We start from the raw sequence: 27,220 nt of genomic DNA on the forward strand, positions 1-27,220 counted from the left end.
ATAAGTATGTTTGTATGCCGGAATGATTGTTATTTATGTATATATGTAAGTGTGTATTCATGATGAAAATATGATAGGAGAAAAAGTAGTTAGTATATACTTTTTTTTTAATATTATTTAATAATAATTATTATTGAAAGCTGTAAATATTATCATATTTTATTATTTTACTATGGTAGAAAAATACATACATACACACGTACTGTTTTTTAAGATTTAAATTTAATTTGTAAAAAACTGAAATTTTTGTTTTCCAAAATTTAAAAAAGTTTTATTTTTAAAAATTAATGAATTTTTCCCATACTAATAATTTTTTCAAGAAATTTTCCGAATAAGACTGTTTGTTATGTTGATCTGATAATGTGTGAATTTGAATTTGGGCCACATGTATAAATAAGGATTAAAAATTAAAGTTAATAGCTATTCTATTTTGTTTTTCTATGAAATCACATTGAGATATTAAAAACTTTATATTAGATGATCGTGATGGACAATAACTACTGTAACCTTATTAAAATTATAATTAAAATTGAATAGGTAAATTGATAGAAAGATAATAAGTACAAATAAAAATTATATCGGATGCAATACATTGATTTTATTTTTAAATTATAATTATATATGTATAATTTTAGAAGATAAATATAAAAATTGAAAAAACATATAGAGAAAAACAAAAAATAAAAGATTATATTATGCGCCATCTATATTTGATATTTATGCTGTTATTTTTTAGTTTCTTTAAATTCTTTATATTTATGTCTTCTTAAATAATCGAAAAAAAAATAAATGTATGTAATTTCAAATAAATATAAGAGGCACTAGGCTAACTACTTCCACCGGGTATAATACTGAGATTCGTAAGGGGCCCAAAAATAGAGCTAATGTATCGCAAATCATAAATGATTCTATAGTCATATTCGAAAAAAAAGTATGTACATTAAAAATATAAAAGTATAACAAATATTATAAAATACAATTTTAATTTTTAAGAAAACAAATCTGTATTAATATCGTAAGAGGACAAAAAAAATATCACAATTGAATAATAAAGGAAAAAATGAGAATCTCAAATACAAATCAAAATATTTTTAAGACATAAGAAAGTGAAAGGCATAAAAAGATCACAAAAAATTATTTAACCCCGTTTTCCTATACTTTACAAGTTTTAAAAGATACAAAAAGATTTTATAGCTTACACTACAACTGACAGAAATATGATATCTATGTTATATTAAGGTTTGCACTCACAACTCGCAACAAAATATTATGAATCCTGTTTTTGATCTTCATAAAATTCAAATGCATAAATAACAATAATTGGAAAACTTTATCTATTTTTACATACTTATGTATGTATGTATTTGTTTATATTGGAAAAAAACAGATTATTTTTTTGTTTACATTGACCATTTCATATAAGATATACTCGTATTTTATCCCTGTTGCTTAAAAATTAATTTATATTAAAATATTTAATTTTGTTTTTATTTTTGTTAGGATATGCATAATATTATATATGAATATATAGATGTATGTATATTTTAATGTGGTTTTAATTGTAAATAAAAAAATAAAAGGCTACTTAATAATAACTGATAACAATATTTTATATTATGATCATTAGATTTTTTTTTTATGTTATATGAGATAATGTTCAACTGTATATAAGATAAGAAAAAAGAAATCCATATTGATTACTTAACATTAAAATATTGTAGTCAACCCAATTTATAATATATTAAAGATAAGTATGTATACTTATGTACATATATATCTAGATTTCTAAGTTATTATTTAGTATTAAAATATAGGTAATCAATAAAATTTAATTACATGTTATAAATTATTAAAAATTATTAAAAATAAGTGATAGATACATACGATTAGATTAAATTTTTTTATTTAGAAAATATGCATAATCTTGTATTTATGAAATTTCAAAATTAAATTGAATTGTTTTTTCTTTTTGCTGATAAAATGTATATTTACAAGTATACACACTTAAATGTTATGAGAGTGGCTCTTACCATTAAGTATATACGGATTTAAAAACATATATATATACCTATATATTGTTAATGTTATATGTTGGGTAAATCATAAAAATGTTAAATTGCTAAAAGGTACTTAAAACCACTTAAAAATTGAAGAATATTTAATTATTATTTTTTTTTCTTGATATATTTTATTTTATGTGTTATTGAATATTAATTAATCTAGTAAAGTATATATTATATGCGATAATAAATTGTTAATATATGTGTCATATACACATATGCATATAGAATTACATTTATTAAATATTATACATTTTATAGCATAAACAATTATGGGTGTATTAAGAGAAAAAATAAAGGATTTTTTTTTTCATAATAATATTGATGACTTGATGATTTTTGATCGTAATCGCAACATTCGTACGTATACAAGAATTACAATTATGTAATATACAATATACATAATTATGTCTAAATAAAGAAATCTTGAATTATTTATTTGTAAATATAAGAGAGCAAAATGATATTTTATTGTGTATATGTTAGTCAACTTTTGGATCCGATCGTCTTATAAGATTGCAAAAATATTATTTCAAATTCTATTTTCCGATCATTTTAATGCCCAAGAAATTTTTTGACTTGATTTAGACTAAATATATGTTAATTTTGTAATAGGGACTTTAAATGAGTAAAGCAAATTTTCTTTTAAAATGTTTAAATATTGTTATATAAAAACAAAATAGTTATATGATACGATAAGAAATTTCATAAAATATTTTTAAATTTTTTCATTGAAATACTTGTCTCCAGATAACTGATTATAACAGTTCAATAAGATACCCCAATTTTTATTGAAATCAATACTATATATTGAGTTAATTTATTATTTTATTAATCTATACATATTATACGTTATACTTACAGATTACAATTTAAAATCAAGATAATATTAAATTTAATAATGTATAATAAATTAAAAAAAAATTAACTTAATTTTTAGAATATTATTTACTTTTTTTTTCTCGTTTTCATATACAGTTACCGAATGTTATTATATAATTCTAAAAATATTCTATAAAATATTAATCTTTTCGAAATTAAGAAATTTTAGCTGTATGCGCTACGAAATATAGGTTATAATATTCAGAACTTGTATATTATTTGACATAATATAATATATTCGATTTGTTCTCAGTTAACTGTATACTCTTGTTATATAAGTAGAAACTCAAAAAATTGCAAAAAAAGAGAAAAGAAAAAAAAAACCTACTCATTGTCAATGTTTCTTCATTGACGGAATTTTCAATTATTAAACTCCATCTGACGTATACACTTTTATGCTGTTCTCGTTGGACTGTTTAATCTTAATTTCTTATTATTATCCTTGTACTAACGAAGATTGAAATGTTTATTTTAATTTGAGATTTATATAAAATATTAATTTTTTCAGTTATTTATTAAATTGTATTTATTTAATTAAAAAGAATATTTAAAACAAGTTCCCTTTACGTTAAAAGTAACCAAATAATAATTTTACTCCAATAATATAAATTCTTATGCAAATTGTTACGTCCATTTGATTCTCATTTAATTGAATCAATATAATTGCCAAATGAACTAAAAATTACAAAAAAAAAAAAAAAAAATAAACAAAAAACAAAAAGAAAATTAATTTGTATTTTCAACATAAATTTTCTAAAAATATTCTTCGGCAGTCACTGCGAATATGTGTTATTGAAGCAATAGAAAATCATCACTAACAATATAGGCTGCGCGTACATATAATTATATACTCGTATTTTGTGTATATACGCAAATTATGTGCAGTAAATTCAAATGAAAACGATCAAATTCTATTGAATGAATTGGTAATTTTATTTTTATGGGAGAAATTCTTTTACTTCGCAATATATACCAAAGCATATATACGCATACATACAGGTTGATTCAGAAAAGTATACAACACAATATATTATTAATTTGAAGATAAAAAATGAGTAAAACTTTTGCTCTGGACTAGGTGCAAAATCATAAGTGCTTTCGAATTACAAAAATTTTATCGAATTTTCATGAAATTTCTGCTTATTCAAACTTTATTGCTTATAACAGTTTTTCTAAGACCTAGTAAAGCACATTAAATCAACATGTTACTTAATTTTGTATTTTATATAGTTTCACAATATCAAGCCTTCGAACTTTAGGAAAAATAAAATTTTTTCCCTTTTTTATTTTTTTCTAACCTGGTAAGTTCATATGAAATTTTTTGAAACTTTGAAATTTTTACAGAATTTACAGAAAGCCATTTACTAGACCTGTCAAAAACTGTTTGTTTAAAGCTCCTATCTATGTATTTCAGAATGGAAGTTATAATTCGAAAAAACATTTTAGATTTAGCAGCTAGTCCGAACGGAAGTTTTACCTATTTTCCACATTATAACGAATGGTATTTCTTGTTGTACATCTTTCTGAATCACCCTGCATATATTAAGTACTTGTTTGTATCCGTATATATACTATAAATATGTAATTATATACTAATTCACAGTCTGGTTGCATTCAAATTCCATTTATTTTTCATTCCAAACTATGTCAATTTTAAAGAATGTTAACATTTAATTATTATATTCGGATGAATTCTTTGCAAAGTAAAGAAGCATTGGTATCGGGTACGATTTCCGTATAAAACATATTTTGTTTTAATATAATTATTTTTGTGCAGTTAGCAAGACATTAATTTATACTTTGATTAAATGGAAAAATTATACGTCCCTTTTTAATTTATTTTTAGGTAATATGCGATTTTTTTTAGCAATTTTCGGAAAAAATTTTTAAAAAAGTGCTTATTAGCTTCACTTTGTTCGACGTCTGTTAAAAAGCTTCATTTTGTCCGACGTCCATCCGAATGTCTGTTAAAAAACTTCTACACCGTTTAAGATGGAAAGCTGAAATCTGTATAAACAAATCTTTATTGGAAACTTAATTGTCTACAAGAAAATTAATTTTATGTATTTTGCCCCACTAAACGTTATAATCCTAAAAGTCCTAAAAACACCACAAACCGCAAAATTTATATAAATTCCACAAACGCATAAAGATAACGATATGCTTCTTCTAATACTTCATAAAATGGCCGTTAAAATTAACCGTTACCTAAAAGGGCTTTTTTCTTATATTTTAGATATCGTTTTTTTTCTCGATGGAAATCTTTAAGACTCTGAAATTTTAGTGGTTTCTAGACAGTAATAAACAGTTTATTTTGTTACAAGAAAATATTATTCCACCTCTACACTCTCTCAAGTTATACAATTATTTATTAAAACTAACTCACTTAATCGTCCAATTATACCGTTATATTAAAACTCTTTTTATTTATTGTTTTTTTGTTCGTTCCAAATGTATTCAATGAATTGATGTATTTTAGTACATACTCGTACATGAATAAAACTAATTTAAATAATTTAAAAGATTGTTATTAGAAGCAGTATTTTCGCTTTATTCAAGGGAAAAGTGCTTCTATACGAACCATTGGTTTGATCAAACTTTATTTAAAATTATAATTGTTTTAATGATGGTATCAAAGCTATTGAAATAATATATATAACAAACCGTACACCTATATACGTATCTAGGTATATATTAGTATATATAAATAAGATATTAATTCATTTAATTGTGATAGTAATATTCATCTTAGTTCATCTTAAACAGTGATTTTCATTCTTGTCCAGGGGTTCGAAACTGGTTCTTTAAATTCTCGGAAAGTGGTTTCTTGAATTTCTTAAGGAGAACTGGGAAAATTTTTTAGAGTAAAATTTAGACATTCAAAAGGTAGTTTAAGGTAGTTTAAGTTTAAATAAATTAAATAATTAAATTGAAGAAAATCTGCCTGGCAAATATTTATTATAGCTTCCATAATATCAATAAATATTTTTTTTGGTATTCCATGGTACGATTGAAATTTCTTTATAATATTCATAAATTTAATTTAAATTTATATATAATATTTTTCAGTCAGACTCATTTAATAACTCTTAAGAAATCCGAAAAGAGAATGTACTTACTTAATTAAAAGTTTTTTTAAAAAAATTTTTAATATATAAACAAATTTTGACATTTGACACAAAAGTGTTAAAAATAAAGAGAAAATTTAGACATCAAATTCTAATTTAAATGGTAAATTGTATAAAACTAATAAAGGAGCAAGAAAATGTTAAATGCTAACTTGAAATCTAAATAATTTTACATTTTCTATCTACACCTAGATTGTGGATCTACAATCTACAATCTAGATATTAGTGTGTTTGATAACGTACATATGTATGTATGTATATGTGTATGCAATTTTATTTTATTGTCAATCAAGTTATTTAAATTAATTGGGTTTATCCTTAATTACTGAAGATATAATATTATTATGTATATAGTATGTATATGTAAATAAAATATTACAATGTAGTTAATTTCCATATATGAAAATTGTAGCGTTAGACATACATATGTACGAGTACTTATTTAGCATTCTATAAATTATAGACACTCAAATTATACTAGGGTATACTTGCTAGAGTCTAATGCTATAACTACTTTAGTTCAATTAACATTGATAAGAGTTTTAAAAAATAATATAGTTATACTATGCTATACAGACACATATGCAATTATATACACAATAGGAATAGTATAAAGAAAATACATACATATGTATGTTATACATTATAACTAACCCATATAAAAAATATAATAATATGTAGGATTGTAGGTATGAACATGCTGTACTATGCATTGAGTTCTGTATATAGTATAATTGAACGCAGCTTATTTGTTAGCAGTTAAAGTGTATATATTGAAAAAGATTATTTTTATTCGTTTAATATATACATACATACATGCATTTACATATTTAAATGTTTTAAAACTGAAGTTCAAATGAATAAAAATTGTTGATAAAAAATAAATTTTAGTTTGTGATTGATTTTCTAGATGAAAAGGTCGGTGAAAAATTTTAATGGAGAATCGTTCATTGACTTTTTATTGATATTTGTTTTTTATTTTTTTTTCTCGTTTATTATATAAAATTTTAAATAAACTGTTATATTATTTTTAAAAAAATATAATATAATAAATATGAAGTTGATAATAATATATGCATTCACAATAATATGTGTATTATACGTGGTGAATGGATTACCAAGTCAAAAGAAAAAAGATTCAATATTCAATGAAAATGAAAAAAAATGTGGCTATGAGGTATGATTGCATTTTAAAAGAAATTTTTTTTAGGTATTTTATTTTATGAAAAAAATAAGAAAAGTGTGTGTTTTTAAATACAAATTAGAAAAATATATATATATATATATATATAAATATATATACATATGTACATACATATATATAAAGTATTAAATAATTTTAATATAATCGTATTTTATAACAGTTTATAAATTTTATAACAGTTTTTTTTGTGAATTTAAATTAATTAGAATTTAAATTTAATTAGAAAATTAAGTATGTATAATATGTCAATAATTGTTCATTAATTCTTTTAAAGGCGTTGATGTTTATGCTACAGACTCTTTGAAACTGTGTTTTTTGGTAGATTACTAAAAATTTTATAAACAGTTTAGGGGAATAAAATATATAATAATTATATTAATTTTATATACAAAATTAATATAATTTTATGGTATACTTCAAAATTTTTATTCGTTATTTTAACTGCATGGATTAGATCGAATCAGGAGGATCCGATCTAGTAGGAGGCGTATAAATATCGTAGACTTTAAATCAAATGAAAATTTCTATATTTTATAAATTTTTATATACTATGTATAAGGTCTCGATTTATGGATGGATACGTTCTAAAGTAAATTGCATATAAAAATTTCACATTAAAAAAGAATAAATTTACTTGCTTCGACAAAGGCGGGGTCTTTCAAAGCAGCCTATTTCAATTCTGAAATAGGCTGCTAAATAAATTAACTTCGAATATCTGAAAGAAATTCATATAAAAGCCTAAAATAAACTTGTTATCAAATTAAATTCATTTTATTTTATTGAAAAGGAATATAGAGTTACATTTTTTAACTATTATTGCGATCTTGCAATAGCTTGCACCGTTTGCCAAGTGATTCTGAATAACTTTCATCATCAGAAGAGATGATCTCCGTAATATATATTTGGAGCAAAGGCGTTGATTTTTTACAAACTTCATTTAAATAAAAAATCTTTGTTTAACAGAAAATTTTGAAATATAATGTATAATATAAGAAAAAAAAACAATATTATGTTATATATATTAGGAGGCAGTCAACAATTTTAGAGAAGAGTTAAATCAGAGATATAAGAATACTATTGAATTAGAATTAATTTCCACCCTAAAGGAATAGTTAAGTAGCTGTAATAAATTATTCGAAAACAAGTAATTTATATTAATATATATAAAAAATATAACATCTATTTTAAGTTCTATGTTGTAGTTCTATCAAGAAATTACAGTCTGAAACTGATATTTATAGCTATGGAATGCACGTTTCTGTACTTTTTTAGATTATCTTACGTAAAACGCTTTTGAATGTCTTACAAACAATATAAGTTTTTAGTCTATATAAATAAAACTGAATTCTTGAGAATGCCTCAAATTTTTTTTTCAAATGTATACCTATACCTTTATTTTAAATTTTAACAGAGCTGTCCTGTTCCCAAACCAAATATGATAAATGTTCATATTGTTCCGCATACACATGATGATGTTGGCTGGTTAAAAACAGTTGATCAATATTATTATGGAAGTAAAACGGGTATACAAAAGGCTGGCGTTCAATATATTATTGACTCAGTTATAGATGAGCTATTAAGTGATCCAAATAAAAAGTAATTATTGATATAAAAAAATTTAAAATGTCTTAAAATTTAATTTTCGTTATTGTTTTCTATAATTTTTTTTTCAATAGATTTATATATGTTGAATCAGCATTCTTCTTTAAATGGTGGCATGAACAAACAGAAGAACATCGAGAAAAAGTAAAAGAATTAGTTAATCAAGGACGTTTAGAATTTATTGGTGGCGCTTGGAGTATGAACGATGAAGCAACAGCACATTATCAAAGTATTATTGATCAATTTGCATGGGGTTTAAAGTAACTATAATTTTAAATTTTAAATTAATTTTTGAATTAATTTTTTTCTTTTTTGAAATTTTTAGACGTTTAGATGATACATTTGGTAAATGTGGAAGACCACGAATTGCATGGCAAATTGATCCATTTGGTCATTCAAGAGAGCAAGCATCAATATTTGCTCAAATGGGATATGATGGATTATTTTTTGGGCGTTTAGATGAAGCAGATAAATTAAATCGTTTAATAACAAAAAATATGGAAATGGTTTGGAAAGCAAATAAGGATTTAGGTACATATACAAATATAATGACTTATGTGCACAACAACAATGTACAAAATTCGGAAAATATTAAAAACTTTTTTTTTATTATAGGTGAATCATCTGATTTATTTACTGGTGCACTTTATAATCAATATCAGCCGCCTCCAGGTTTTTGTTTTGATATTTTGTGTGCCGATGAGCCAATTATTGATGATGAACATAGTAAAGAATTTAACGTTGATAGAAGGGTATAATTATTTTTATTATTCTTTGCAATTCATTTAAGTCGATATGTAAAACACTCTAAAAGTGTGCCCAACACTTTAAGTGAAATAATACTTTCAACTATTCCCATCTTATTTAAAGCAGTAGTTGAGAGTACAGTAACGTACATTTATTCCGGTAAATGGCTTGATCCAAATATATTTTGTTCTTATGAGTGGCTAAGAACATACGACAATACATAAGCTCGTAGACATACGACAATAAATCATTATAAAAATATGATTTTTATTAAAAAATTTTTAAATAATTTTTCATTATATTCAATATAATTTTAAGGTAAATAGTTATTTCGATTTTGTTCGAAAACAAGCTGAAAATTTTCGTACAAATAATGTGATTTTAACAATGGGCGGCGATTTTACTTATATGAGAGCTGGTTATTATTACAAAAATTTGGATAAATTAATAAAGTAGGTTATGCTTTAAATTATTTAAATATTTGATAAAATGCAGTGAAAATGTTAAAAGGTTAATGAAAAATGAAAAATTTAGAGGAAAAATATTTTCTTTCGGAATCACACAAAAAAGTCATAAAAAAATTAAAAATTTCTTATTGAAAATTTTTTATTTTTATTGATGGCCATTGATTTTCATTGATTATACGAGTATTTTGTTTTGTAGCTCAAACTTTTGCCGTAGATACCAACAGTATGTTAATCGGGATTTGTATCGCAAATATCTCTTCCACTAAAATAAATTTTCAAATAAAATATTAAAAAAAAAATAATAGGAAGGGTAATATTTATTTTACCTGTGATAACTCTTTTAAAAAATTTTATTGAAATCGTTTTTTTAGTTTTAAATATTAAAATATAAAAATTTCATAGGTAAAAGAGTTTAACCAATATATTGAAGTTATGGCAGATAGTTATAAAACGAATAATGTTTTAATTACAATGGGAGAAGATTTTCATTATCAAGATGCCCATATGTGGTATAAAAATCTTGATAAATTAATTAAGTAAGTTTAAATTACAAAAGAATTCTAATATCTATAAAAGAATGATTAGTATTGCATGCTTCTAATAAACTAAAACAATATTTCAAGAATGACTTACCCTAACTATATTTAAATTAGATAATAGAAAGAAATGATATATTTTGCCATTACTAATTAAAATAAAAGTATTACCCTTTTAACATTTTGATCATACTACATATATAAGTATTTGAATTAACAACATAATGTATGTACTCACATAAAAATACTAATAATATTATAATGTTAGTAAAAGTAAATTTGAATTTTATAGTATTTTGTTTTAAACCAAATGAGAATATTAAATTTTACAATCTAAATTTTACAATGTATATAAAAATTACAGATATGGAAATTTAAAACAAGAAAGAAATAATTCAAATATAAATTTATTCTATTCTACACCATCATGTTATTTGAAAGCACTTCATGACAATGGTACAACTTGGCCAACAAAATCTGATGATTTCTTTCCATATGGTTCGGATCCACATTCATATTGGACTGGTTATTTTACATCTAGACCAACATTAAAACGATATGAACGTATTGGAAATCACTTTTTACAAGTTTGTAAACAATTAACAGTATTAAATCCAATTAAACCAAAAAATCAAAGGGAAACTGATATGCATTTATCATTTTTACGTGAAACAATGGGTATTATGCAACATCATGATGCTGTTACAGGTACAGAAAAGCAAAAAGTTGCTGATGATTATGCAAGACGTATAAATATTGGAATGAATGCATGCTCAGTTATTATTAAAGAATTTTTAAGAAATTTATTACAACCAGCAGATGAAAGTTATGGAGGTCTTCATAATTTATTAAATAATGATAGTGCAATTGATAATGAAAATGTTACAAATAATAAAAATTTTAATTCAATATCTAAAAAAGATGATGATGATGATGATGATGATACTAAAAAAGAAGATCCAATACCTGAGGATATTAAATTTGAATTTGAAAACTGTTTACTTTTAAATATTAGTCAATGTGATATAAGTGAAAATAGGGAGAGATTTATTATAACAATTTATAATCCATTGGCTCATGCAAATGATGAATATATTAGAGTACCCGTACCAACTCAATTCTATTCGGTTCAAGATTATAGAAGTAAAGCTTAAAACAATAATTTTTATTCTTTAAAAATCACAATTTATGTTTTGTTTTTTTTTATAGATATAAATATTCCTTCACAAATAGTTGATATTCCGGAAACTATTCGAGCATTAAGATATCGTAAAAGTAATGTTCAATTTGAATTGGTATTCTTAGCTGAACAAGTTCCTCCAATGGGTTATAAATCATATTATATAACAAGGACTGCTCAGGGGCGACCTCCTACACAAATAGAACCTATAGCAGGAAGTTTTAATATAAAAAATAAGGTAAATCATTTATTTTTGAATATGTATTTATCATTTAATCTTTCATTTTTAGTATTTAAACTTAGAATTTGGTAATAATGGCCTTTTATCACGTGTTATTGGAAATGGTGTTAATATTTCATTAGAACAAGATTTTCTTTATTATAAAGGATTTATAGGAGATAATAGACATCCAACTAATCGATCATCCGGTGCATATATATTCCGACCAAATGGAACAGAAGCAATTAAAATAACAAACAAAGTTGAAACAAATCTTATTCAAGGTCATTTAGTACAAGAAGTTCATCAAAAATTTAATAAATATGTAAGTCAGGTGATACGATTATATGCTGAAGAAAATAATATTGAATTTGAATGGTTAGTTGGACCAATACCAATTGAGGATGGTATTGGAAAAGAAATAATAACAAGATTTAATAGTACCGATATTAAATCAAATGGAATTTTTTATACTGATTCAAGTGGACGTCAAATGATAAAAAGAGTACGTGATCATCGTGAAACATGGAATTATACAGTAACAGAACCTATTGCCGGGAATTATTATCCGATATTAACAAATATAGCTTTAGAAGATAAAAAAACAAGAATGGCTGTTTTAGTTGATAGAGCACAAGGTGGTGGAAGTATATATGATGGCACATTAGAAATCATGGTTAGGATTTTTTTTTTGCAGCCTGCAAAATTTTAAATTCTTTTTCAAATTTTTGTATTTCTAGGTTCACAGAAGATTATTGAAAGATGATGCATTTGGTGTTGGAGAACCTTTAAATGAAACTGCTTTTGGTGATGGATTAATTTCTAGAGGAAAACATTATTTACTTGTAGGACGATCAGATTTGAATCGTGCACCAACAGCAAAAGCTGAAGAAAGATTTTTACAAATAAGAAAGCATTTACCATTTTGGACGTTCTTTGATGATGCCGAAAATATAAGTTATGATCAATTTAGAAATAATTATTATTTATTGGTAAGTTTTTCTTGATATGAAACTATTATTAATATTAATAATTTAATGTTAAAATCTTTTTATTTATTTACTTTGCATAATACAGTATTCTGGAATTACATTGTCATTACCAAAGAATGTACATCTTTTAACATTTGAGCCATGGCATGAAAATGAAATTTTAGTACGTTTTGAGCATATTATGGAATCGGACGATGATCCTATATATTCGAAACCCGTTACATTCAATATAAAAGATGTATTTCGATATTTGAATGTTAAGGATATTAAAGAAATGACATTAGATGGAAATATGTTAGTAAGTCAGAAAAGTCGTTTGAAATTTAAAGAAGATCAACCGAAAAAATCTTCAAAACAAAATATAGAAGGTATATTAAAATTTTAATATTCTCAAATTTTAATGTTCTCTTTTAATATTTTAATATTTTCTAAATATTTCATATTTAGATTTAATAAAAGTGATATTGAAATCAAAACGGGAGACTGAAAAAGGAAAACCTCTTAGAAATATTGTAGATGTAGAAAATCCAAGCAAAAATACAAATGTTTTACAGAAGGAGAATGAAGATCCTTTCCAAATTACAATAAAACCCCAAGAAATTCTAACTTTTATATTGACAAGAGAACAGACTGTTTAGAATTTGTAAATCCAAATAAGTTTTAATAAAATTTTATTTTTTTTTTTATTATAGTTTTGCAGAAAGGAATGTTTTAAAATAAAACTAAACGAAAAAAATATAAAAAAATATAATTTATTGAAAATTTATTATTAAAGTTTATCGGCAATACATCAAACATTTGAACACATTTATACGTAAAAGAATTTTGAGTATTTGTCCTATGATATGACCGCAGTGTAAAATCTCCTCTATTCCTTAAGAAATAATACCTTGCTACTTAGTCAATGTGGTTCTTCATATATTTCAATATTTTCAAAAGTCCATCATAAATATTATTAAAAGCGTATTATACTCAATTATATTTCTAACAGTTGTCCAATTTAAATGATCTATCATCGTACTAATATACGTCCTGTTATCACATCTGATCACAATTCTCATTGCGTTATTTTGTAAAATTATGCATTCTGTCAAGTTTAATGTTGTTGCTTAGTAATATTATTGACGCGTAATAATCAAAGTGTGGTAATACTCGTATAATTATATTATATATATATATATAAATATTGCACATTCCCTGATTAACTTTTGCTTTATTCTAGTAAAAAACGGTATCTTCTTTGAAATGTTCTTAGCAATTTTTATTCAACTCGTTCAATTTCTTTATTATTATTTCTACTTTTAATTTTATGTAATTCTGGATGTTATACTTATATACATATGTACATTTAGTTTTTTTAACGTTAAATTTTAATTTTTACATATTTTTACATACTCAATCATTTGCTTCACATTATTGCAAATCGTCTTCTATTTTATATACTCATGTGTGTTTAAGAGACGTATTACAACAGGTTCCTTTCAAAACCTAGCATGTGTACGCATTTGCGATATAAAACTAAAAAAATGCGATTTTGTATTGATTGACAACTGCTAAAACTTATCGTTTGCTCTGTAGTAAGTACTAAAAAGTTTTTGCAGATTTTTCGTTAAAAAATGCAATAAATTGACAATATTGTCATTGTTCTATTTATCTAACATATGAAAATTAAAAAAAAAACAATTTTCAGTAAAAATTTCTTAAAAATTATAAATTTGAATAACATGTTAAAAGAAATAGAGATATAAAAGTTTAAATAATTTTATGGAAAAGTTCGTCATTCTCCATCTTGTTTGATAAGCTTTCGCAGTCAGAGAAAAAGGTTGCGTGAAATTTCTAAAATGGCTTACTTGTACTTGCAGTTTTCAACAAAGCTGGTATTTTAATTCTAACTTATAGAAATACAAACGTCAATTGCATTGTTTGCGTAAGTTAATTTAGGTTTAGCAGATTATTAATTATCATATTCGAATCATTATGTACATTTGAATGAACTATGAATTAAAAAGCATTATTTTCAATATTTTTTATTTTTAATATATTTCGAATATACATATATTTTTTACATATTTTGTAAAAAAATATTTTTTTTTTTTAAATTTATGCAGAATATAATAGCAAAACTTACAGTTATTATTTACTTATTTTCATAACATATTTTATTTATTAAAGTTTATATTAATAATAAAGTATAAACAAACCTTTTCCAAACAATATAATAAAAATAAATTAATATATAATAATATAAAATATATGTGTAAATATGTATGTATATTTAAATGAAAATTTCATTATTTAGAATAAAAATAGCCCATAAGTTTTTTTTTTCTTTACACAATTTTCTAAATGGAAGTGCTTTTCAGTTGCTTTTTTTTCAAATAATTTTAGATATTTTAGAATCTACGATATTTAATAACTTTACGGCTTTAAATATTGATTGATAATTTGTTTTTTTTTCATAGATATGTACTTAAGATGTATTTATTTCAAATACAAACCATTTCAAATATACCCTTGTTCAAAATTTGTTTAATTTTTTAACTAAAACTTTAAGCTCTATTGGGAATAAGAAGAAAATTAAAGCTAAAAAGTTAATAAAAATCTATAAAATTAAATGATATTAGTAGATTTTTAATTTTTTTTATTTATAAATAAAAAGTTAAAGTGATTATAAAAGTAAATTTGAGTACTTAAAAAAATCGAACTTAGTATTCATTTAATATGACACTTTTAATTAAATCACTTCATAATAAGTTTGCGTATGTATTCAAGAATTTAAAAAAAAACACTAGAAGATGTAACAAGTGGGTAATGGCATGTCATTGTATACAAATTTTTTTTCAATTACAAATTAAGTGACAAGTGGATAGTAGATGTCACAAAATGAAACTTCAAATTTGACAGAAAAGAAAGTAATTTTGATAGAGAGTACTATTTTGTTTAGTTATTTAGATGTGTACAATCTCTGCGAACTCAGGTCTTATAATATGCACTAGCTTTGTAAATAAAAGCTCATGTTTCCAATAAATGTCAAAACACAAAAGACAGTCAAAACAAAAATTAACAAACAACAGCAGGAAAGTATAGTATTAGTTTTTTGCTGCAAATTTTCCAGAAAAGTTTTTGCAGAATTACAAACTAGAGCAGATTGTTTTGTGCAGTAAAGTATAGAATCGGGCTGCAGCTGTTATTCTAAGATAGACCTACAAACATGAATCTAATCTTATTACTCTTTTGTTTTGTGTTTTTGGTTTAAAGTTCGACTCAAAAATATTCCAAATTTACAAATTAAAAACCATACGTTTATGTACTAGAAAAAAATAATATGTAGGTATATATATAGTTTATATAAGTATACTTATGTATAAGTATACGCTTATATGTATATATAAATTACATGCACATTTCTAATTCAAAAAAGTCTTGAATTTTTTTATTAAAATTAACAATTTATTTATATGGTTACATTTTCACTTGTATATGCATATCTTGATATGTAATTTCATTCACCATACACATATGTACAATCGTATATTACGTACATAATATGCAGGAAAACAGAAATACCAAAAAAAATAGCAAAAAAAAAGTATGATAAAATATTTTCCATTACAATTTTTATTATTTTTATTTGTTGTTTTTCTTCTATATTCATTATTTTTTATGATTCTTCCTTTTAAAAATCTGAATCCCAACCGGATGTTTCGTCTGGTGGTATATCTGTATCAGCAGGAAATTTATCAAAATAGGATGTATCTAAAGGATTTGTTACTGGCCGTAAAAATGGTGGTATTAATGTTAAATTTGCTAGACTATCCCAATCGAATCCTTGAAACCATCTAAAAATAAAATAATATTTGTATACATAAGTAGTGTATAAAAAAAAGAGACTTAAATAAAGTTCAATCAAAGTTACAATTCTATATTATGTATGAATAGACCATAATATTTCGTATGTCATAGGAAAATCAGAAACCAAAAAAACAAATTTTATATTGAATTAGAAATCGCTGGATGAGTACTTAAGAATTCAATATTAATTATAATATATGTGTATTTGGAATGGTGTACAGCATATTCAAATACTTACCCTGCAAAGTACTAAAAGGTCAGCTAAACTGATTAGTTTCTTGATTTATTGAATGAATACAATGAAATTATTAATTGTGTAGCATAGCTATATTTCTATAATAATAATAATAAATGTTTTCCAAAAAATAACGTTATTTGTTTTTTTATCGGGCGTATTGCATACAACTGGGCGAAAATACAAATGGAGCATTTTAATATCCCCAATCAGGTTTTCTCTTCTTAATTGAAATCTTTACAATTAATTAGGTGACGGTGTCCGTGTTTCTGACATAAGAATTGCAGTGTAATATTACACAAATTGATTCCGATGCTATCATTTATAGATGCCTTTACATATGACAAGCTTATACGAGTAGATTTGTTTAAATTTTCACCAGTTTTGAGCCGTAAAAATTCTGAAGGACTTTTATTAAAGATTTATTATCTCGATTACTGAATATTGGATTTATTTATTAAATTTTAATTTAAGCTAACAATTTATTTATATATTATATGCATACACTTGTGAATATATTTTGACAATTGATTTGTTGAAAGAATTTTTAGTGGTAATTGTTTTTTCTACGCCAGTAAAGGTATTGCCTAATTTTTCTACTTTTTTTATCTTATATAGAGGTATTTATATATTGAGTTATCTAATTGAGCTACCCCCAAAAATTCAGTCCAGTTTTAAATTTTATTTAAACATTTTAAATAGATTTTTTTATGTGCATATACAAATCACTTAAATTTGGGTCAAGTGGAAAGAAAATTTGATTTTTATTTACAAAAACTCGGAAAACTTTTTCTATTTTTTTATTTCAGAATTTCAATTTTAATTTTCATTCTTATTCTTATTATTTTCTATTCTAGTTTGCTGTTACCGTTTTATTGCTATGTTGTTGTTAAATTACACTTGAAAAGCAGTAGTAGTAGTAGTATTTTCATTGTATTTGTATATGTAGTCATTTGTATAGGTGTATGTATAGTATATAGTTGGAAAAATCTTCACGGAATTTAGATTAAATTTTTGAAATCATTACTCTTTTGATTTTTGTTATTTTTCTTTTATTTTATATTTTTTTTTCGCTTTACCATAAATGAGTGGAAAATAACTTCAGAAAATTAAAGGTAAATAAATTAAATTTAGTTAAATTTTATTTTTAATTTTGCCTACTTGAAAATAAAAAAATTTAGCGAATTGAAAATATTTGCATACATACGAGTACATAAAATTTTGATTAAAGTTTTTATGAATAAAATATTGAAGTGACTATAGAATAAGTATACCAATAAAATATTTTATTCATAGGCAGTTTTAAATTTTATATAATTTTATAAATTTTAAAATGGACTGCAGTTAACAATTTTATACTGTAGGTCTGATATATGGTATCTAAATTGGTTAATATTACATTTAAGTTCATGTTTAACAAGTTAAGTTTAACACGGGAGTTAATGATTTTGTATTACATCTAAACAGAATTTGTCCTGTTTAAATACTGTTCAGCTGGCAATTTGCTATTGTAAACCGGAGAGCATCTGGTATCCAGAATTTACATATTAACGACTAAACTCTTCTTAACCACTCAGCCCTCATGATGATTATATTTGCACATGATTTAAAAATATTTTTCTGAGTTTATATAAAAGAAGATAAGCATAAGGAAAAATATTGCAATTTAATTTTTCAAATATTTTGCATATTATGCTTCTTTTATCCATAAGGAATTCTTGTACAAAAATGTTACCGGCAAAATGTTTAATTTTTGATATTAAATACAAGAAAAAATAAATAAGATGAAATGGAAAGAAAAATATAGCTTTGATGAATGAAATAAAAATGAATGCTAATTTTGTATTACAACAATAGCCTAAAAATTTTGGTTCCGAGGCTAAAAAAATCCCGTCTCAATTAATTGGTAATTTAAATATTTCAATCGAACTCTAGTCCCTTTCTGACAAATGTACAAAAAAAAAATTATATATTAAAATTTTGGGCTCAACACCGACCCCTAATAATTTAAAAACCATAAACCTTCGATTGTGGCTTATCAGTTTACGAATGGCGAGAATGTAGAAAAAATGTTTTTTTTTTGTGAATATTATAGAAGATTGCCAATTGACACAAATAATATTTCAATATGCATATGGCACGTAAAATTTGAAATTTTTATGTTTGTAATATTTACATATATACATACAAACGTATATTTATAACTTACTTATGTTTTTTAATATCCTCAATTCCGCCTTTTGAATAACCAAGACGTTCAGCTGGTACATCACGGCATAATTTTTTTATTAATGTTACTGCAGATTTTGGCATATGTTTTGGAAAATCTATCATATCAATTCCTTTAAGGATAATATTATATGTTTTCATGGGATCATTGGCCGTAAATGGTGGTCTAAAATTGAAAAAAAAAAAATATTAAAATTATTTTAAAATTAAATATTATTAAAGAAAGTGTGGTTAAGAAAAAATTTTTAAGTAATTGTATTCGTTATTATGTAAAACTGTTATATTAAATATTTATTTCTTTAACTATATTCAATTTTGGTTCAATATAGATATTACTTTAAAAATTATTTCAATATTGGCTTAAATCTGTATTTAATGCAAAAAAAAATTTCAAAAAATATTTACTGTTATACAATTTTGCCTCTTATGATAAAGTGCCAATTTTTATACAGAAATATCAAATTATTGTTTGAATTTTAAGTCTTTTCTATAGATTTCAGTTAAATATTCACGATTTTGGCTTAAAAAAATTCTTTGCAAAATAACATCCAAAATATTAATTTAAAAAATATTTATTATTATGAAATTTTCATGTTTACACAAATTTCTTATTAGCTTAGATTTTTTAAATATTGGCAATTGAATTGTTCAGCAAAATTGAAAAAAAAAATTTTTATTTTAATGTATACAAAGAGGAATATTAAAATGAATTCATCTACACTAGTCAAACAAATATGGATGGGACTTTTTATATTTGTATACGTAAGTTTTAATAAATGCAGAACTTAATATAGATCGTTGCATTTAAATGCCTAATTTTGATTAATTTAAAAAAAAATGAGCAGATTAACTTACGTTCCATTTAATAGTTCATGAATTAATATACCAAGAGCCCAATAATCAACAGCTCGATCATGTCCTTTGTTTAATATAATTTCAGGTGCAACATATTCTGGTGTACCACAAAATGTCCACGTTTTTTGACTATTTCCAATATATTTTGCAAATCCAAAATCAACCTTAATTAAATTAAAAAAAAAATTAATATTAAAGTTGGTTAGTAAATAAGTGATAAGTAATTTGTATTATAAGTTCTTTTAATATAATAAAAAGGTTTTAAGAAGATCAAGTTAAATTGAATTTTTATTCGAAACCGTTCCTGTAAAAGCATTACATATTCTGCAAATAACCGGCGAAACTGTGTATAGTAAGTTGTTGCAGTGAATCAAACTTAATTAAACTTTTGTTATTTGTAATAAAAAATACATAATTCAAATTTTTTTTAATAATTAATTTTTTTAAAATTTAAACAAATTAGAAATTGGGTCGCAACTATTAAAATTCATAAAAAGTAATAGTTACCCTTTACATTTTAGTAAAAAATAAACGAAATTCACAAAAATATATACAAATATTATGTATATGTATGTTAATAAATCAAAAATAATAATAATAATAATAGTTTTCATACCAACTTAACATATCCTTGTTCACTTAACATTAAATTTTCTGGTTTTAAATCTCTATAAATAATATTTCTTGAATGTAAATATTCAAATGCTTGTAATACACAACCAGTTATAAATTGTGTTTGTTCTTCATTAAAATTACCACGATCTCTAAGCATTGTCCATACTTCACCACCCATACAGGCTTCCAATAACATATATAAATATTTTTCATCACGAAATGTTCTATATAAACGGCATATAAATGGTGATTTACATGTCAACATAATTGTTCTTTCACTAAATACATGTTCTTCTTGTCTCGTATCAATTATATGTTTCTTTTTTAAACATTTAAGGGCATATGTTGCTATACGATTTTCATGGTAGCATTTTATTAATTCAACACGACCAAAACCACCAATTCCTAATGTTGCAACAATTTCCAAGTCAGTTAATTTTAGTTCGGGAAATTCTAAATTTTGTTTTTTTTTTGTTTTTTATTAAAAGAAAGAAAATAAAAAATATAAAAAAAATATGAAAGAGAACAAAATATTTTTAATTTTTTTTTTTGTATTTTTTCGCATCAATTGCATACATGTACACATCAATTTTTGTGTATGTACATATATTACATAACTAATATGATGATAATAATGAATGCGATAATGATAATGATAATGATAATATTATTGTTTGCAATAAATGAGTATAACATTTTTCATTTTCTTTATTATTATTATAAGTTTTACATGTGTTGTATAAAATATTTTGCATATTTTTAAATGAATTTTTAAATTTAGAATAATAAGTGATAACGTGAAATGAAATTTAACTAAAATTTAACTTCTTTTATGATAATAAATGTTATACAATATTTTTATACAATTTAAGCATATTGCATATTTAATGGATTATAAAAAATCAAAAAAAAATAATAGTTAGATACAGAAAACTAAAAAATTGCAAAAATATTAAACAATTGCTACATTTGATTTTAAGATATAAAGTTTTTAATCTAAATATTTAATCTTTCATACAAAAAAAAAAAAAGAACATTTAATTGTATAATATTTAATAAAGTCAATTAAAAAAGTACTACTTTAGAAATAATATTAGATGTAATAATATATTTTTTAAGATATATTATTATAATATTCAGAATGAGGATATTATAATAATTAAATTATATTTGAGATTTTTGATTAAATACTATTTTGTATAACAGTTTTCATTTGTATAATAGTTTTGTAAACATTTTGTATAACAGTTTAAAATATTAATGCAAAAAGAATGAATATGCAAAAAAAAAAAAAAATCTATAAAACACTCTCCACTCCAACTTTCTCTCTAAAACATTAAAACGTTAACATCAAACATGCTATATGAGAGGTGACGTAATTTGAAGGATTTACATAAAGAAGGTGCTAAGTGACGTTTATTTAAAAATTTTATGTTTTTATCATTTCGAATAAAATAAAACAAAGAAGAATTAAATTTCATTTTTTATGATTTTCACAATTATCACTTAACACCATTTTCATTAAAAACCCCTCATATGTTAATTATATTTTGATTATATTCTCGTTTTTATTATAAAAATTTTTTTTTATATACCTTGTACAATATTGGTACCAAATACTTTAATTTCTTTTTCATCAGAAAATTTCATAGCTAATATACGATTTTCATCACCATAATTTTTTTCTTTTAATTCACATAAATCACCAATTAAATGATTAAATGAATCACGATCAAGTGTTAAACATTCAACGCCAGGTGTCATTGCAATTATATTAGCTGTTCTTTTATCGACATTTATTAATGCTTGTTCACCAAAATAATCACCACGTTGTAAAGTTCGAATTTCCTTTTCCTCTTGTAAATTTCCTAGTTTTTGTGTTACTTTAACAGTACCTTGACTTATTAAAAAGAATGTATCCCCGCTGGCACCTTGACGTATTATATAGGTACCGGCAGGATAAAATTCCTATTGAAATTTTTTCCATGTTTTTTTTTTGTTAAACATTTTTTTTTATTGAATTTTGTTTTGTTGTTTGTATGTGTATGTGCATATATAAGGATAAAATCGGATCATTGTTAGTAAAATTGTTGATAAAAAAAAAAAATAATTTTATGTTGTTGATGTTGACGACGCGACGTTTCGGTTTTTTGTTTTGTAACAAGTTTTTTTTAGATTGAAAATAATGAAAGAAAAAAAAAGAGTAATGAAAGTTTAGAAAATAATAATAAAAATAACAAGATAAAATATTTTATAGTTATTTTTTATAAAAAATACTTAAGTAATAAAACAGTTATGTAGTAAATAAATTGGTTTTTTTTCCCCTATACAATATTTTAGAAAAAAAAAATCATTTATTTATAGCTTGCAAACTATTAAATAAAAATATTTAGCCTATTAAATTCTCTTTTTACTTTGTGACGTTTATGTAAAGAGAAAAATAAGAAATTTTGCCTAAATATATGCAATAAAATTTATTTCATTTTAATTTGACAATATTTTGTTTACTTTTTTAAAATGTTTTTTTATTTTGTTTGGGATTTACTAAATACACTTGAAATATTTTTTCCAAAATATTGAACATGAATTTAGTAAGTATATTTAAATTTCTTAATTATTCATATGACTTTGACCTACTTTAAATTATTAAGCATCCATTTAGCAGCTTCCAAAATACTAAGGCTATAAGCGAATAACTTTATTTGCACAAATTTTTACTGATTGCATATTGAATCAGTGTATAATATCACCTTGAACGTGAAAAAATCATTAATTTAAATTTCAAGGACAAAAATAACAATATAAAAAGTTTATTATTTAGGAACTGATAATTCTTAAAATATTATTATTGGAAAAGTTTTAATTCAAAAACAAACTTTTAATATCAAAACCAAAACCATATTAATGAAATTAACTTTTTTGAATATAGAGATTTGGTAATAAAAATTATGAATATTTTTTTTTCATAAAAACAAATATAAATTTGATGAATAAATAAAATAATTCGTAATTAATTAAATGACCGGTATATTATAGGAAAATATTTTAGTAATTTTATTTTAATTATATTAAATTTTCTATACTTACAACTTCTAATACATCAGCAATTTTAGCCAAAACATCACTAGATAAATTTTTTAACAATGGTACTGATTTTAAAAATCTTATATTCTCTTCAATTCTTTGCATACCAGTTCTCATCATAATTTGTTGAAATATTCTTCTATCTAATACCCATACACGTGCATCATCTGATATAACCCTTATTGATGCTGTTCTTGTACAATTATATAAAATTGCTAATTCACCAAATGCTTTACCCGGACCCATTGTACCCAATACAATATCATTTTTAATAACTTCAAAATGTCCTTCAGCTGATACATATAAATGAGAACCGATGTCACCTTCTCTAATAACAAATTCACCATTTGCAACATCTAAATTATACATTGATTCAACAAGTTCACGAACTTGAGTTGAATCAATATTTTTAAGAAAATCATTGTCCATAATGGCATCTTTAATAAGTTGTTTTGATCTAAAAAAAAACAGAAACACAATTTAAATTTTTAGATGTAATTTTTTAATTTTTTAAATATATTTTTATTTTCGGTTTTCAGTTACCTAAAATCCTTTTCATATTTTGGTATTGGAATATTTTGTGATCGATTATTTGTTGCATCACAACTTTCACCTGATACACCTTGTTTTTTAACAACTACTACCGGTGCTGTTGTCGGTTGATAACTAGAACGCTTTGATATACATAATGAACAAGTATTTTCTAAATTATTTTTATCTTTAAGCAAGGTATCTTGATCATGACTCTTTGCTTTGATTAATTTTTTATCATAATTACTTTTAATTATAGATGGAGCTCCAACTAATCCAACATAATTGTATTCACCATTGATTAATTTACTATTATCTGTTGAATCATAATCAGTAATAATTGAATTTTCTTGTTTTCCATGTTGAAGTTGATGATGTTGGTGATGATGATGTGAATGATGATGATGATGATTTGAAGAATTTTGTATTGTCGAAGACGATGATGATGTTCCGGCTGCAACTACTGTATTTTGTTGTCTATAATTATTTTGATGCTTTTGTTGGAAAATATTTTTCTCATTTAAAAGTATTTGATTTACATTTGTTTGTTGTAAAACGCTCTAATATTTTGTTTTTGTTTTTTTGTAGGAGGAAATCAAAGTGCATCAAAAGGTTTGTGTTAAAATATTAGCAAACCAAAAAATGAAAAAAATAAAGAAAAACAAAATATAAATTTGCAATTAAATTAAAAATAATAAATAAAATATTATTGAAATTATAAAATTAAAATAATGAATGGGGTGAATAGGATACTTCTGAATTAAGTTATATTTAGATGACGCGGCTTTTCGAAGAGTACATTTTAGACTACTCAGGCACTCGCACTATGTGATACTGCAAAATTTCTTCTTTTCACTCTCTCATTAAAATTAACATGCATTTATTCAAAAATTACACGCTTTGCCCCCACATATTCAATCTGGCTTCGTCTAGAACCGGACAATCGCAGAAATAGTGAAAAAGAGACATTTACATATTCATTCTCTAAAAGAGAGAAGCTAAGAAAATCTCCAATTTGATTTCAACAACGCCGTACCCGAGCATGGAAGAAGTCACATCACCCTTTTGATATTCTCTTCGTAACTTCATTCCTCTTCGCAATTTCTAGACAGATCGTTTTCGGGATGATCTTTGAAATTCTGTCATGTTAGCTAATAAGACTATATCTCATTAATCGCATTGGAGAGACCCTATTAAAGTATTAATAAACTGTTCTATTGAAGAGACCCTATTAGGATATTAATAAATTGTCCCATTGAAGAGACACTATTAGGTTATTAATAAATTGTTCCATTGGAGAGACCCTATTAGCGTATTTATAAGTTCTCTCTTTGCCGATTAAGTTTTGGTCGCAATTTCCTTGCGCGTTACTTGTTTTTTCATTTGTGCATTTAAGATAAGTTTGCCGTCAACTAAATTTTTATCTAAAAAATAACAAGATCTTCCAAACTTTCTAAAATTGAGCAAATTCCTCGATATTGTTAAAAATATGTATAAAAATATTGGAAAATATTATTCCTACATAATAAGGTATGTAAATTTAAAATTTGAAATTTATTTTTATCGAAAAATTAAATTAAGTATTCTAAACATAGATAAATACGTTTGGCGCACACAATTTCAAGTTTATGCTAATTAATGATCTAATTTCAGATAAATTTTATAATAAATTCATAATCTATTTGTAAACAATTGAATATTTTCTATTGCAATGAATATCACGTTTTTGCGTATATTTCAATTATATGAAAATATTGTTGTTTCCTTGTTTATATACTTAAATATTCTAATTATACATAAATAATAGTAATTTCTAATATCTTTTAAGTATAACCAATAAAATATAAATAAGAGATTTTTTTCAAGTATAATTAAAAGTTTTATAATTACCATAATTAGTTTTCGATTTGTTTTATTGCTCGCAAAATATTAATTATGAAATGAAATGAAATTCGATAAATTTCTTATACAATGTTTATTCAATATATAATTTTATTTCATTTAAAAATCATTCTTCTTTAAGTTCTGTAATTAAATGAAAAGTATTCGGGAATATTTTAAAAAAAAATAAAGTAATTAAAGTCATAGTTGTATGAAAATAGAAATTTCAAAAATAGCAATATTCCATAATTATTGAGATTTTTTTTTTATTTTATGCGAAATTTCGTTCTAATTTTATTAAAATGTTTTTCGTAAATGTCTATTTATATTTTCTTTTTTTAATTATTTAATTATTTTTATAATTAAGTTGTAATTAAGTTCGATTGAACTAGAAATTGTTCAAGAATAATACAAAAAATTACCGAATATACGGTCTCCGACCGGTCTTTTTACGAAACAACTGTAATTAATTCTATACGTTCAATTTTGGACTATTTCGCCCTACATACTCTTAGCTGTAGATGACGAATAATGCGGATAATACTACTCTTAACGATGCTATTCACCAGCATAAATAATTATTGTCTTTATGAATGTGAGTGGTATCCCTACAAGGAGGAGTTTTTCTTATTTTCTCATTTCAATAACGTACACTCCTTCAGAAGGATTTAGTAGAGCTTGTTACACGGCTTTATAAAGTCAGTTTTATTTTTCAATATGTAGGTAATTATATAACTTACATAATTCTGGATATCAGATTTGAGCAACCTTGAACATTTGTAATGGTGTGAGTGAAAATTTTGAATGGTTTATATCACATTTATCAACTCTTTTACATATTTTGTACATACAAATACGGTATTTATTTTTATGTTAATTTTAATACTGACGTTAGATATTAACTGTTATTAAATATTAAT

The 27,220-nt window shown here is 23.5% G+C and overlaps 2 protein-coding genes across 5 annotated transcripts in view; one reads left to right on the forward strand and one right to left on the reverse strand.

The window, feature by feature from the left end:
- The first annotated feature begins 6,979 nt into the window (after positions 1-6,979).
- LOC129608826 (lysosomal alpha-mannosidase-like) lies at positions 6,980-13,769 on the forward strand. 2 transcript variants are annotated; one of them, XM_055520562.1, is made up of 12 exons: positions 6,980-7,247; positions 8,686-8,870; positions 8,951-9,136; positions 9,202-9,407; positions 9,492-9,628; positions 9,942-10,075; positions 10,991-11,769; positions 11,836-12,044; positions 12,097-12,702; positions 12,767-13,018; positions 13,104-13,386; positions 13,466-13,769. In XM_055520562.1, the coding sequence occupies exons 1-12, from the start codon at positions 7,125-7,127 to the stop codon at positions 13,654-13,656; spliced, it is 3,291 nt and encodes a 1,096-aa protein (XP_055376537.1). In that variant the 5' UTR covers positions 6,980-7,124; the 3' UTR covers positions 13,657-13,769. The 2 variants fall into 2 exon arrangements, with proteins under 2 accessions (XP_055376537.1, XP_055376539.1); XM_055520564.1 differs by lacking the exon at positions 9,942-10,075 and adding an exon at positions 10,493-10,626.
- Positions 13,770-15,376: 1,607 nt separating this feature from the next.
- LOC129608915 (probable serine/threonine-protein kinase DDB_G0282963) overlaps positions 15,377-27,220 on the reverse strand; it is a 35,597-nt gene continuing 23,753 nt past the window's right edge. For all 3 annotated transcript variants that reach the window (XM_055520711.1, XM_055520710.1, XM_055520709.1), the window contains 7 exons: positions 24,432-24,979; positions 23,892-24,345; positions 22,400-22,772; positions 20,806-21,257; positions 20,190-20,353; positions 19,315-19,500; positions 15,377-16,857 (listed from right to left, as the gene is read on the reverse strand). In XM_055520711.1, coding sequence (XP_055376686.1) covers positions 16,695-16,857; positions 19,315-19,500; positions 20,190-20,353; positions 20,806-21,257; positions 22,400-22,772; positions 23,892-24,345; positions 24,432-24,979 — 2,340 coding nt within the window. In that variant the 3' untranslated portion in view covers positions 15,377-16,694. The remainder of the gene's footprint in view (positions 16,858-19,314; positions 19,501-20,189; positions 20,354-20,805; positions 21,258-22,399; positions 22,773-23,891; positions 24,346-24,431; positions 24,980-27,220) is intronic.

This window comes from Condylostylus longicornis, unplaced genomic scaffold, assembly GCF_029603195.1.
Source record: "Condylostylus longicornis isolate FDR11 unplaced genomic scaffold, ASM2960319v2 ptg000037l, whole genome shotgun sequence".
Lineage (NCBI taxonomy): Eukaryota > Metazoa > Arthropoda > Insecta > Diptera > Dolichopodidae > Condylostylus > Condylostylus longicornis.

Coding starts and splice junctions, on each gene's coding strand:
- LOC129608826 (XM_055520562.1), top strand. CDS start 7,125: ATGAAGTTGATAATAATATATGCATTCACAATAATATGTGTATTATAC. Junction 7,248..8,685: donor AAAAAAAATGTGGCTATGAG/GTATGATTGCAT, acceptor AAATTTTAACAG/AGCTGTCCTGTTCCCAAACC. Junction 9,629..9,941: donor AATTTAACGTTGATAGAAGG/GTATAATTATTT, acceptor TATAATTTTAAG/GTAAATAGTTATTTCGATTT.